Raw genomic sequence first — 14,629 nt, 5'->3', positions numbered from 1 at the left:
GAGCTAGTGTTCTTTTGGGACATCTTTTAAGGCCAATAATGCCATGTGTCAACTGCTTAATTTGAAAAAATATGATTTCCTCATTCAAGTTTGAAGAGTATATCACCTAGTCCTGGTATACAGAATTGAAGAACAGATCTGTGATCACAAGCACTTATTATTTTAGCCATTCTCTTTCTTTTTTCAGGATTGTGTGCTTTTATATAGCTTTGCCACCTCTCTGATTATCTTCAGACAATCAAGATAAAGGTTTTCTCCATTTATATTAAGGGTCTCATGCTCTACCTACTGAGCTAGCCAGGTGACCTGCACTCCATTTATATTAATATGTTAAAATTAGACATTTAGAAGTTAACTAAATAAATTGTGTACAGATCATTACTGAGTGTCTATTGTGTACCAGAACTAGCATTTACAGAGGGTAATTTAAAATGCAGTGATCAAAACTTGAATATTCCTGCAATGTGTGTCCCTTAAGTTAGTACCAGACTAGAAAAATTTTATTTCCACATTTTAATTTCATATCTCATTTTGTTGATAATTTTAGGCCCTAGTCATTAAAAGATCAGTACCAATGAGAGTAGACAGATTTGCTAACAACTTGAGACTTGAATAAAATTACTAAGTTTCAACTTAACTTCTTATCTGGCAAATACCCTTTAGTCAACTTCATTAGAACAAATGCTCCAAGGCAGAAACCCAAGAAAGCACTAGTAAAGGGTCGTTTAAAATTTTTTTTGGCTCCTAGATAAGTAAAGACTGTTTTCATGAGTTTTCCATCTGGATGAAGTAATAACTTTATGTATATTAGACAATTTTGGTACAGTAATTATTGCATCCGAATTTGGTGTTAATCTAATAGTTTCTACAGTCAAGAACACGACATAGAACATGAGAACTGAAAGCAACCGAAAATGGGAAACTAAGAAGATCCATTTTAGGGTCTGCCAAATGCCAGACACGTTACTCACCTCGTCACATCTGCAGACTTTACCGCCTTAGTTTTAGTACCTATGTACTTTATGGTCCTTTTAAAGAAAAGAGAAGGAATGCCCAGAAATACTTAGTGACTTTCCCAAGGACGATGTAATGTCTTTCCTGGAAGGCTCACAAAGATGTAGCAGCTTTCCCAGGGCCAGGTCCCTGTGGTCTGTGGTGTGTGACCTTCCCATTGTAGAACACACTCACTTGGGGTCCCCTCACTTCTTTTATTTGTGAAGCTGATTCAGCCTGAAGCCTTTCCACTGTAGTTCACCTCTGTCCTGTGCTTCTCCACGGTCAGTTGTTGAATGACAGAAGTTGTGTCACATTCATTTGCAGTCCCGACATCTGAAATGCCATGAGCACATGACATAGTACATATTTACTAAATATTTTGGATGTATGCATCAAAGTGAAGAAGTTCAGTTGTACCATAAACTCACTGAAAGTTGGTATGTCATTCCTTGATCATCTTTGGGCCTGAGAATTCTCTCTAGTTATGTAATTTTTTTTACTACCTGCTCCAAACCAGCAAACTTATACTCTCCCTCTCTATTTTCTCTTAGTGGAGAACGAGGATCAGGGAAGTCCGAAGCCAGCAAACAAATAATGAGACACCTAACCTGTAGGTCTGGCTCCAACAGGGCTATATTTGAATCCAGATTTAAACATGTAAGTTTCTTGTTTGGGTTGGCAAATATGTGAATGAATGTTGAGCCAAATGTCATTAACAAATAGAGGAGATGGGATGTCATAATAGACGCAGGTGGTTGCCGATTGTAGAAATAGAGAATAAAAAAGATTGAGCCCTGGTGCAAACGAATATTGTTCAATTGAATGTCTATTTTGTTTTATATATTTAAAAATGGTTTGTACATATTCTTTTATATTTGCTCTGACCAGTTGGATCTAAAACATAATATACTTAAGAGATGGCTGTTTTCTCTACGTCTGTAAAGAATGATGTTGGTAATTTAATAGGGATTGCATTGAATCTGTAGATCACTTTGGGTAGTATAGACATTTTAACAATGTTGATTCTTCCGATCCACAAGCATGGTATATTTTTCCGTCTATTTGCAAGTTCTGCTATTTCTTTTCTCAGTGTTTCATAGTTTTCCTTATAGAGGTCCTTTACCTCTTTAGTTAGATATATATCTAGATATTTTATTTTCTTTGTTGCTATTTTGAAGGGTATTGAGTCTTTAATTTGGTTTTCCAATTGACTGTTATTGGCATATATAAATGCCTCTGATTCGTGTATATTAATTTTGTAGCCTGAGACTTTGCTATATTTGTTAATCAATTCCAGGAGTCTCATGGTTGAATCCTGGGGGTTTTCCAGATATAATGTCATATCATCAGCAAAAAGTGAGAGTTTGATCTCTTCCTTCCCTATTTAGACTCCCTTGATTCTGCTCTCTTGCCTGATAGCTCTCGCAAGGACTTCCAGTACTATGTTGAAAAGTAATGGAGACAGTGGGCAGCCCTGTCTGGTTCCAGTTCTAAGTGGGAGTGCTTTCAGTTTTTCCCCATTCAGTATGATGTTGGCTGTGGGTTTGTCATATATGGCTTGTATCATTTTTAGGTAGGTTCCATCAATGCCTATTTTGTTAAGCGTTTTTATCATAAAAGGGTGTTGAATTTTGTCAAATGCTTTTTCTGCATCTAATGAGAGTATCATATGGTTTTTGTTTTTGCTTCTATTTATGTGGTGAATTACATTTATAGATTTACATATGTTGAACCACCCCTGCATCTCTGGGATGAAGCCCACTTGGTCGTGGTGGATTACTTTTTTGATAAGTACTTGGATTCGATTTGCTAGTATTTTATTGAAAATTTTTGCATCTATATTCATGAGGGAAATTGGTCTGTAGTTCTCTATTTTTGTTGTGTCCTTTCCAGGTTTTGGTATCAATGTTATATTGGCTTGGTAGAACGTGTTGGGGAGAATTCCATCCTTCTCAATATTGGAGAATAGTTTATGTAGGATGGGCACCAGTTCTTCTTTGTATGTATGGTAAAATTCAGGTGTGAACCCATCTGGACCAGGGCTTTTCTTTTTGGGAAGGTTTTTTATTGCTGTTTCGATTTCAGTTCTTGATACTGGTCTGTTCAGGTACTCTATTTCTTCCTGGTTGAGCCTGGGGAGACTATGTGTTTCTAAAAATTTGTCCATTTCCTCCACGTTCTCCAGTTTGTGTGCATAAAGATTTTTGTAGAATTCATAGATGATATCTTGTATCTCTGTAGCGTTGGTTGTGATTTCTCCTTTCATGTTCCTAATGGAGGTTATTAGAAATTTTAGTTTTGTGCTCTTGGTTAGTCTGGCCAGGGGTGTGTCTATTTTGTTTATCTTTTCAAAGAACCAACTTTTTGTTTTATTAATTTCCCTTATAGTTTCTTTGTTGTCCTTTTCATTTAATTCTGATTTGATCTTAGTAATTTCTTGCCTTCTGCTGGGTTTGGAATCGTTCTGTTCTTCTTTCTCCAGCTCTTTGAGTCTATTCGTTAGGTTGTCTATTTGCATGTTTTCTGTCTTTTTGATATAGGCATTTATGAATATGAATTTTCCTCTCAGGACTGCTTTAACTGCATCCCATAGATTTTGATAAGTTGTATCTCCATTGTCATTTAATTCAAAGAAATTTTTGATTTCCATCTTGATTTCTTCTTTTATAGAATAATTATTCAGGAGAAAATAATTATACACTTTGTATGGAATCAAAGAAGACCCCGTATAGCAAAAGCAATTTTAAGCAACAAAAACAAAATGGGAGGTATTAATTTGCCAGACCTCAAACTATACTACAAGGCCATGGTTCTTAAAACAGCCTGGTATTGGCACAAGTGCAGGGACACAGACCAGTGGAACACAACAGAAAATCCAAATATAGAACCATCCTCATATAGTCACCTAATTTTTGACAAAGCAGGAAAGAATATACTCTGGGGACAAGAATCCCTATTCAATAAATGGTGCTGGGAGAATTGGTTAGCCACTTGTAGAAGACTGAAACAGGACCCACAGCTTTCACCACTCACAAAAATCAAATCACGGTGGATAACAGACTTAAACCTTAGGCGTGATACAATCAGAATTCTAGAAGAAAATATAGGAAAGACTCTTACAGACATTGGCCTAGGCAAAGAATTTATGAAGAAGATCCCCAAGGCAATCACAGCAGCAACAAAAATAAATGAATGGGACATGATTAAATTAAAAAGCTTCTGCACAGCCAAAGAAACAGTCCAGAGAATAAACAGACCACCTACAGAATGGGAAAAAATTTTTGCATACTACACATCAGATAAAGGACTGATAACAAGAATCTATTTAGAACTCAGGAAAATCAGCAAGAAAAAATCAAGCAACCCTATCAAAAAGTGGGCAAATGACATGAATAGAAACTTCTCAAAAGAAGATATAAGAATGGCTAACAAACATATGAAAAAATGCTCAACATCCCTAATCATCAGAGAAATGCAAATCAAAACCACAATGAGATATCACTTAACCCCAGTGAGAATGGCCTTTATCAAAAAAACCCAAAACAACACATGTTGGCGTGGGTGTGGAGAGACAGGAACACTCATAGCACTGCTGGTGGGACTGCAAACTAGTGCAACCCCTGTGGAAAGCATTATGGAGGTATCTTAAACAGATTCAAGTAGACCTGCCATTTGACCCAGCAATCCCATTACTGGGCATATACCCAAAGGAAAAAAGGTCATTCTGTAACAAAGACACATGTACCCGAATGTTTATAGCAGCACAATTCACAATAGCAAAGATGTGGAAACAACCCAAATGCCCATCAATACATGATTGGGTTAGTAAGCTGTGGTATATGTATACCATGGAATATTACTCAGCTATAAGGAATGATGAAGATACGACATCTCTATGGTTCTCCTGGAGAGAATTGGAACCCATTATATTAAGTGAAGTATCCCAAGAATGGAAAAACAAGCATCACATGTACTCACCAGAAAATTGGTTTCCCTGATCATCACCTAAATACAAATCTGGGAAAGACACCAATTGGATATCAGACTGAGGTGGGGGGTGGGGGAGGGGATGGGGGTATGCCTACACAATGAGTGCATTGCTCACCGTTTGGGGAGTGGTAACACTTGAAGGTGCTGACTCGGGAAAGGGGGGGTGAGGAAGGGAGGGATATATACCTACACGATGGGTGCAATGCACACGACCTGGGGAACAGACACGCCTGGAGCTCTGACTTGGGGGGAAAGGAGGTACAGGAGCAACGTATGTAACCTGCAATTCTGTATCCCCCATAACAAGATGAAATAAAAAAATAAATAAATAAATAAATAAAAAAGAGATGGCTGTTCACATAGAAGGTTCCACTTTGGTCTGTTGGTACATTTAGGACGCTGGCCTGAAAAGCAGTTGTTGTGGGGATTACTGAGAGCTGATGACAGAGTTTCAGTGGATCTAAAAGAATTGCCCACAGTAAACCTTAAAGACATTGATGGGCAGTTAATAAACCTTCCTCCCCCAAACAGATTTTAAATTATATTCAGAAACACTTGCAGTGTTATATTTAGTAACATTTGAAGACACCTTATTCTGCTACTTCATCTAACTAAAATGTCACCAAGATTCAAAGAGGAAGTGAAAAAGGCCATTCATAGCTAAGATAAAGCCAAAAACAATTCCACACAATAAAAGTCAGAACTTTTACTCAAGGAGGCCCACAGGGGTGTTTGTCCGTAGACCGAGTCTCTTGCCTTTCCCCAGTTCTAGCAAGTTTTGTTAACAGGTTTTTTTCAGAGCACAGCACATTGGAAGAAGAAACTCAAGGGAAGCTGGAAGGCTCCTGCAATCACGTGCTCTGACACACACAAGAAGGACACCTAACAGTAGGGAACAGATTGAAAAACAATGTCTGATAAAAAAACTGTCAGAACTCCACAGTCTGCTTGCTAGGGGACTTTACCTGCAGATGGAACCCTCCCCACTTCAGTGCTTTCCTTGGAAATTACCTAAGAGGAATGGCAGTTCATTGTGATTGTCTCGGTTTGAAATAAAACGCTGTCTAGAGGGCACTCTGCCTTGCTTACGTTTGTGGCCCCATGATTCAGTCCCATGGCTGCACCAAGCTTTGCACCTGAATCTCTGTCCCCACGTCTTTCTTAAGGTGCAGCCCCACCTGTGCAGCAGACGTCGTGGACACACCGCTGTGCCCCTCAAAAACACGTCCAGAGTTTTATTCAGCATCCTCTTCCCCCCAGCATCCTCCCATGTTACTCATCGCAATAGGCAGTATGATATTTTCTTCATTCTACTTTCAGAAACCTGACCCTACTTCTCTCCCGGTCTCCAGCACAATCTCCAGGTGCTCTCCGACCCAGCTCTCCGGCCTGTCCGCCTCTCTCAGGCACAGTTGTCACTGGTGCTGAGGCACTTTCTGTCATCAGACCACCTTCAACACTGTTCTAAGCTGCCGGCTTTCTGCTCCCTTTCTTGCCCATCTCCTGGTGCGTGCCCCTGCAGCCGGTCCTGGCTGGCAGGGCAGTTCTGCTCCCCATGACCTGGCAGGGCACGGGGATGTGCTCTTGCTCACCTGCTCAGAGGAAGGGAGAAGAAACTGCTGGCCCAGGGTGAGAGGCATGTAAGGAGGGCTGCCTCACTTGTGTTCACAGTGTCGGCTTAACTTAGTCTTATCACTGTTTAGAGCATCGCTAACCAGGCGGCTTTGTGCTCAACTTCAACTATTAAATGGAAGAAAAAGAGAGTTGATTTTGGTGAACTACTAACAGCTTGTATCACACAAACTCCTTTTCTCAAAACCTTTGAAGGATTCTCTGTTCTTTTTACATCAAGTCCAATAAATCAGCATAGTCCAACATTCTTCCTGATAATGCTATTTTATTCTTGAACCTTATGGCATTATTTTCCTGTCCTCTTACTCTGTGCTGAAGCCACCTTGGAACATACATCCCTCCCAAACTGGCCCATGCTGTCTCATGCATTTGTTCACTCATTCAACAAGTATCTATGAAATGGCTACCAAGTGCAGGTCCCTGGACTTCAGAAATGCTGTCTTAACTACACAGTAGGAGCTCAGTCTCCATGCAGTAAATAAATGAATGCATAATAAAACATCTTAAAGCATTTCGACACACCTAAGAAACATTTAATTACCCAAAGTTTCCTAAATTAGATTGCTTTAACATTATCGAATAAATTTAATGTGGATAAACCATTTGTATGTAGTCAGGACCCTGTAAATTTGGGGGGGGGCTGTTTACATGCATGTGTATGTGTGATTTATAGAACTAACACTGGCATTTTCTTGTATCTTACCTGCCTCCATCTCTTCCTGTTTTTTTTTTCTTTCTAGTTCAAGTGTAGGGAAGACACATTTGTTCAAATATTTAATTATTATGTCCCAGGTCAAGAGACCACTTAATGTACATATTAAAAAGTAGGTTCAATTGCTCATACACACAAAAAGAATGTAAGGTTTGCTATAAATGGACCAAGAGGCTCTGTATAGCCTTCGAGAAAATGATGTGCATATGTGCTCTGTCATTTCCTTGAAAGAAATAATGCATGATAGGCCATGTTGCCATGTTGCCACAGTATAAGACTTTCTATTGTCACTTATTTATCATAAAAGTGAGGTATTGCAAATACAATGCCGCAGTCTCAAATTCCTGCTGACGTTCCTCCAGTGTCTCGTGTGCATGTCTTGCTGTACGTACATTTACAGAGAAATACCTGCATTTCATTCAGCAATTTTATATTAATACTTAAAAGTGTCTGATCACACTGGAATAAAACAACTGCTGTTATTTCAGATCATTCCCTAAAACAGGCTACATAAAAGTTCAAAAGTTAAAAATCTAGAAATATACTGCACAAGGAATACTGTGCCATTTGTACTTGTTTCTGTGTCACCTGCCCTTCTTATCTGGCTGCTACTGGGCAGGACTGTTTCTACCATGTGGGACCTACTTGGTCATATTCTGGAGATTTATAGAATCTGCTTCCTCATTTAGAAATTAGAAGAGCTTAAGTTTGATCAATAGCTTAGTGTTATTTCCTCATATTTTCTACTTATGACTTATAAGTCCTTTAAAAATTAAATCTGCCCTAATGGATCCCTAAGCTTATGTCTGATTCTGCAGATTTTTTTCTCTATAAAGAATGTATAATTAATCAATCCTGCAACATATCCATGGTATCATATGCATTCATTAATGGCTTTAATTCTTAACCATTTATTAAGCTCATACTACATTGAGCACCTACATAATTTTACAGCAAAGCTCAAAATAATTTAACATTTGAAGTCAACTTGGGAAGAATAGCATAAGCTATATTCTTTGCTCAGATATGTTAATATACTAACTACTGATACTCAAGGGTTAGAGTATGTATAAAACAACATGGTTATAAAATAGGCTTAGGTTAACTAATAGAAATAACAGAATCTACTGACTTAATTGTAATGACGAGGAACAATAGTTTCCCTTCTACATTGTAGACTAAAATCATCATTTATTAAAATGATCATTTAGGAGAAAGCAGGCTGTATAATTTCTAAAATGTATTCTAGATTACCTTATGTAAATTGGCCTTTGAATTTTAGCTTAAGTGAATATATTCCAAATTGCATTCCTCTGGGTAAGTTAAATATAACTTACAAATCAATTAGCATCTGGGAGCCCAAACTAGAGTATCAGTGAAAATTTCAAGTAAAACTACTTCTAATTCATTTGTTTGTTTTATTCATTCCCCATGACAATAAAAGATGTTATAAATAAGTGATTTCTAATCTCATGAAAAAATATTGCCCTGGTTTGAGCAAGGCTTAAACTACATGTCAATTAGACTTTGTTTTCTTTTAAATTATCCTCCACATGAATATCATTCAGTGTTCAAGATGCTCATAAAAATTAGTCAGTCACCATTTTTGCAAAACATCCAAGTACATGTACAGGAATTAAATACAAGCATTGGATGAATTTGTGAATTGACTGTAATTCTTTATAATACAACCATTTAGTGGAATTAAGTATATTTAAGAGATGAGTCAGTACAGTAAGTCCTCAGTTAATGTTGTTGATGGGTTCTTGGAAACCAGGGCTTTAAATGAAACAATTTATTAATATTGTATGCTGTAGGAATTAAACTCTTGTTTATATCAGTTAGACTACGGTAACTTGGTTTTGTTATACAGGACATCGTTTCACTTAAAGTCAAAGTTTCTAAAAACCCATTGACAACATTAACTGAGGATGTACAGTACTTCCTGGGTGAAAGAGAAATTTGATTAAGGAAATGAGTAGAAATAAGCATCCTTGGTATAGGAAGCTATTACGTAAAAGGTTTGAAGTTCAGAACAAGATAATTTGAAAGAAATGTTTGTTAGGTGACCCTAAAAGGAGAGAAGAGAGAGCTACATTAGAGAGACAGTTTAGCTATATTCGGTTGTGCGACATCGGTCTGAGATAGCACACAGGCAGACAAACAGGTGCATAACACACACACATGGTACCTCCCACTGGGAAAGTCTGAGTGAGTCTGAAGCGGACAGTTCTGCCCTGAAACCCAGTATAGTCTCAGAGGAAAAGAGTCATTGGAGGTTATTTCCATCATCAGTTACCAAATAATGTGCAGTAAAAGAAAAGAAGAGAAACAAAAATGAAGACATACTGGGGTGGTCTTTAGTATAGGATGGTGCAGAGGCTGAGGATAAAGAAACCCTTCCTGTGGTTGACACCAGGGGTGTCATTGCCTCATTTGCAGATTATCGTCTCTGTAGAGTATGGGGAGCAAAAGGCCAACTTGAAGGGATTTGGGAGGAAGTTGGCCTTTGATAAGTTTCGCGCTCTGTGGGTGCACAGTACGCTGCGTGGAGGAGGTTGTGGGGAGGAGAAAGATTTAGTTGGTAACAGGAAGGTGAGGGAAAGTCCAGCATTGAGGTCCTGCAATGGTTTTAAAGTAATTATGTGAAACTAATACACTTATTTTTAAGGGACACGTAGCTAAAATTGTTTTAAATTTCAGTCTTACACTTCAATTGCCCCATCCTAAAAGTTTATGTCAGTTTCCATTCTGCCCTTGCAATGTGCTTCAAAGTGTGTTTTGTCCCCTCGGTGGATGGACGGAATCCTGTGTCTCGGACATTGCTTTGATCCTGCTATACAATTTCAGAACAGCTAAGATTAGTTAAGAAGGGATGTTTTGTTTCTAAGCCCTGAATTTGGATTTCAAATGTTGGAAGCAGGGGATTTTCCATGGCATTAGATTTGTTGGAACAGAAAAGTCAAATTTTGGAATGAAACTGCCTGGGATTTCTTGCCAATTCTGGCCCAAATGAATTTTGACTTTAGGAAACAAACATTCAATTCCATTCAAATTGCTTAAATAAGCATTTATTGAGCAACAGCTTTCACAGAGCAGGGGGGTCGGCTCCATTTGATTAAATTATTATTTTTACTGAGGAGGCCACAGGTTTTCACTTTTAGACAATACAATGGATTAACTACGGCCACAATAGTGTACAACTTTTAACAATATAACTGCTGAAATTGACAGAAAAAATACCAAGCCAATAAAATTGGAATCAGTAAATATTGAGCATGTATATACTTAATTTTCTTCACTTATATTATCATGTAAAATTTTATTACTGTGCAATTTTCTCCTTATTTTATTTCAAAGTCTGGGTAAGCAATGGAATGATACCAGTTTTGTGTTTTCCCGGTATTTCTTTTAATAAGTATATTTAGCGCCACCTATTGGCCAAGTGGTTAAAGATGAAAACCACCCTGGTTATTTCAGTTTAACTAGCATTTTAATCTTGAATTATGGAACAATGGTGCACAATGAAAGAATGTTATGTAAGTATTTCTATTTTGCTAAATAGCTTTATATTAGTTTCATGGCTTATATGTCTTTGTTGGTTTTTTGTTTTGTTTTGTTTTTAGCAGTAATAGCTATATGATGCAATGATTGAGTGATTCTGTAGTCAGATTGCCTAGTCTCAAATCTCACCTCCATTATTTACAAGCTATGAGCCCTGGGAAAGTTACTTAATCTCTCTATTTCCTTTTTTGTAAAATGGAGACACAAGTTGTGAGGATTAAAACACACGTTTGCGCATACACACATACACATGATCTCACTTTAGAATGTCGCCTGGCACATAGCAAGCACAATAAAAATGTTGGCTACCATTATGAACAACAATAAAATTAATCATTGTTATTTCTTGAATGTTTTCTACGTGCCAGACACTAAACTGAGTGCTTCACACACTGGACATTGACAACCACTGTAGGAGTAATTGCTGTGTTAGAATAAAGGAAGATGAGGCTTGACGAATTTAAGGGACATAGTTAATGTCATATAATTCGTCATTTGCTGAGCAGAAATGTGGAGGTAGCTCCTTCTCACGCCAAAGCACACGCATTTAACTATTTTCCTATACTTCCTGTTTGGGGCATATGCTATTAATTAGCTATAATGTCGTTTCCCCTACAGTAATAAAAACATTACTTATCAGATATGACACCAAAAAAACTGGAAGCAAAATATTTTTAAAAATTTATCCTAGTCATTTTATGACTTTACAATAATTGTTTAATGTAATATTATTAATGTTTAAAATGTGCTATCATTACACTATTGATTTCATTGTGTATATATTTCACTACATATCTTATATTAGATTATTGGAAAAGAAGCAGAAAATAAGAGTTTACAAAGTACTATTTCAAATTATTTTTTCAGAAAACATTTCTATCTTCACTGCTATCAATTTGCTTTTTATCATCTTTAAAATTAGGTTATTATATACAGGCCTACATCATAGGACTTTTGTAAAGATTTAATATATATTTATCTCCAAAAATTCAAACTTCACAAACAGATGGTTTAACATATTTCACTACTAACTTTTAGCACTTTTGATTTGTAATTAGTATTAAAGTATTTCCTAATCTTTACAATATAAAATACTTCTGGGTGACTTCAATGTCTTAGTATAGCAGATGCCGAGAAATTAAAAAATAGGCTCAAAGCATTAAAAAAAAATAAAATAAAATTCTCAAAAAATACTGTCACCAGAAATTATAGGGAACAGAAATCCAACCCCATCAATAAGGGGTTATTGTGCTCCCTCTTGTGGGCCCTTTCAGAAACTGCATTTAACATATCTATCTTCAAAGACAGAGACACCATTGAACCTTCCAGATTTCCATACTTCTTTTAAAAAGTTATTATGGGTACATAGTAATTGTATATCTTTATAGGGTAGATGTGATGTTTTGATACAGGCATACAATGTGATTTAATCAAATCAGGGTAATTGGAGTATCTATCAACTCAAGCATTTAACATTTCTTTGAGTCAGGAACATTGCAATTCTAGTCTTTCATTTATTTTAAGGTATACCCTAACTTATTGTTGATTATAGTTACTTTGTTGTGCTAGCAAATATGATTCACTCTATCTATCTAACTATATTTTTGCACCTATTAACTATCCCAATTTTATCACCCTCTTCCTGCTAAGTTTCCCATCCTGTAATAACCATCATTCTACTCTGTCTCCATGAGATCAATTGTTTTTAATATTTAGCTCCCATATGTGAGTGAGAACATGCAAGATTTGTCTTTCTGTGCTTGGGTTATTTCACTTAACATAATGTTCTCCAGTTCCAAATGACAGGATTTCATTATTTGTGACTATATAATAATCCATTGTGTTTACCACACTTTCTTTATCCATTCTTTTGTTGATCGACACTTAGGTTGATTCCATATGTTGGCTATTGTGAGTAGTGCTGCAATAAAGATGGGAGTGCAGCTATCTTTTTGATACACTGAATTCCCATCCTTTGGATATATACCCTGCAGTGGGATTGCTGGGTCATATGTGAGTTCTATTTTTGGTTTTTTGAGGAACCTCCATACTATTTTTCATAGAGGTTGCACTAATTTACATTCTTACCAACAGTGTATGAGGGTTCCCCTTTCTCCACATCCTCACTAGCGTTTGTTATTACCTGTCTTTTTGATAAACGCTGTTTTAACTGGGGTGAGATGACATCTCATTGTATAATAGTTTTGATTTGCATATATCTGATGACTAATGATGTGTGCAGCGAAAACTAGATACCCATATGCAGAAGAATGAAACTAGATCCTTATCTCTCACCATATACAAAAATCAAATCAAAATAGATTAAAGACTTAAATCTAAAACCTGAAACTATGAAACTCCTACAAGAAAACATTGCGAAAATGCTTCAGGACATTGGTCTGGGCAAGGACTTTTTGAGTAATATCCCCAAAGTGCAGGCAACCAAAGCAAAATTAGACAAATGGGATCACATCAAGCTAAAAAGCTTCTGCACAGCAAAGGAAACAATCAACAAAGGGAAGAGAAAACCCACAGAATGGGAGAAAAGATTTGCAAATTACCCATCTGACGAGGGATTAATAACTAGAATATATAAGGAGCTCCAACAACTCAATAGGAAAAAAATGAAATAATCTGATCAAAAAGTGGGCAAAGGATCTGAATAGACATCTGTCAAAAGAAGACATATTTTCATACTTTTTGGAGAATTATTTGATCACCATCATTGTCACAAGGCACAATCAACTGATGTTGAATAAATGGCTCTTACTCTATCATCAGCGTTTAAGGAAACAGGTAAAGGAAGAACTTCAGATACCAGGATCCATCCGAAGAGCTTTATTATGGCATTTCAAAGCCACAAACTTGCCAGATCTGCAACAAAGTCCATGGCACCAAAACCCAGCAGGCACAGCAGCTTCAACTAAAGTGTTATTCCTATTTATGTGAGAGAAAATGGCTTTTATAGGACAAAAATACAGTAGAGGGAGGATTTAGTCGGGGCTCCTGGTTGAAGACTATATAAGCACTGTCCGCAAAGTATCCAGCCATGTAATATGAAAAATATATTAACAATGGCTGGATACTTTCCAGACAGCCCTCTTATGTAGAAAGCAAATAAAGATTCAAAAGAATGCTACATACCAATGTTTAAGTGAATTTTTTTATTTTAAAAGAAATCCTGACTATTGCTTATATTAATTTGAATTCCTTCCATCCGAAGTAGCAAAAGCTCTTTTACTGCTCTATTCAAGTTTGAACTCTCTCTCTTTTTTATTTATTTTTATTTCAGGTCTAAAATAACATTTTTTAAGCTTGGGGGCAGGGGTGGGGTGTGAAGACAATGGTTTTCCTCCCCTAGCAGTGAGAGTGTATACAGCAAGGTCATCTGTGTGTTATTATTTTATTAACAGTGGCCAGCATTTGGGCTGTAGGGTGCTAGTGGTTTGCCTTTGAGGAAAGAGTAAACTTAAATATTCAATATGCTATTATATGAACAGGATAGAACCTTTTAGGTCAAGAAATATTCCCTACATCTTTGCTATTACTCCTCAATTTTATTTTTTAAAAAATGAGTAATTCAATAAAATTTTCTCTTCTACTACAGGTCATGTGCATCTTAGAAGCCTTCGGACATGCCAAGACAACACTTAATGATTCGTCCAGTTGCTTCATAAAGTATTTTGAGCTACAGTTCTGTGAGAGGAAAAAACATTTAACAGGAGGTAAGTGTGC

General features: G+C 36.8%; 1 protein-coding gene across 1 annotated transcript in view; it reads left to right on the top strand.

Moving 5' to 3' along the window:
* Positions 1 to 14,629, top strand: part of MYO16 (myosin XVI) — a 475,062-nt gene that overhangs the window by 189,537 nt on the left and 270,896 nt on the right. Inside the window, exons 13-14 of the mRNA XM_069467032.1 lie at positions 1,548 to 1,653; positions 14,502 to 14,619. Of these exons, the coding sequence (XP_069323133.1) occupies positions 1,548 to 1,653; positions 14,502 to 14,619 (224 nt within the window). The remainder of the gene's footprint in view (positions 1 to 1,547; positions 1,654 to 14,501; positions 14,620 to 14,629) is intronic.

Source organism: Eulemur rufifrons, chromosome 4 (assembly GCF_041146395.1).
Source record: "Eulemur rufifrons isolate Redbay chromosome 4, OSU_ERuf_1, whole genome shotgun sequence".
Taxonomy (NCBI): domain Eukaryota; kingdom Metazoa; phylum Chordata; class Mammalia; order Primates; family Lemuridae; genus Eulemur; species Eulemur rufifrons.
The sequence above is the reverse complement of the archived record's forward strand: the minus strand, read 5'-3'. Positions and strand labels throughout refer to the sequence as shown.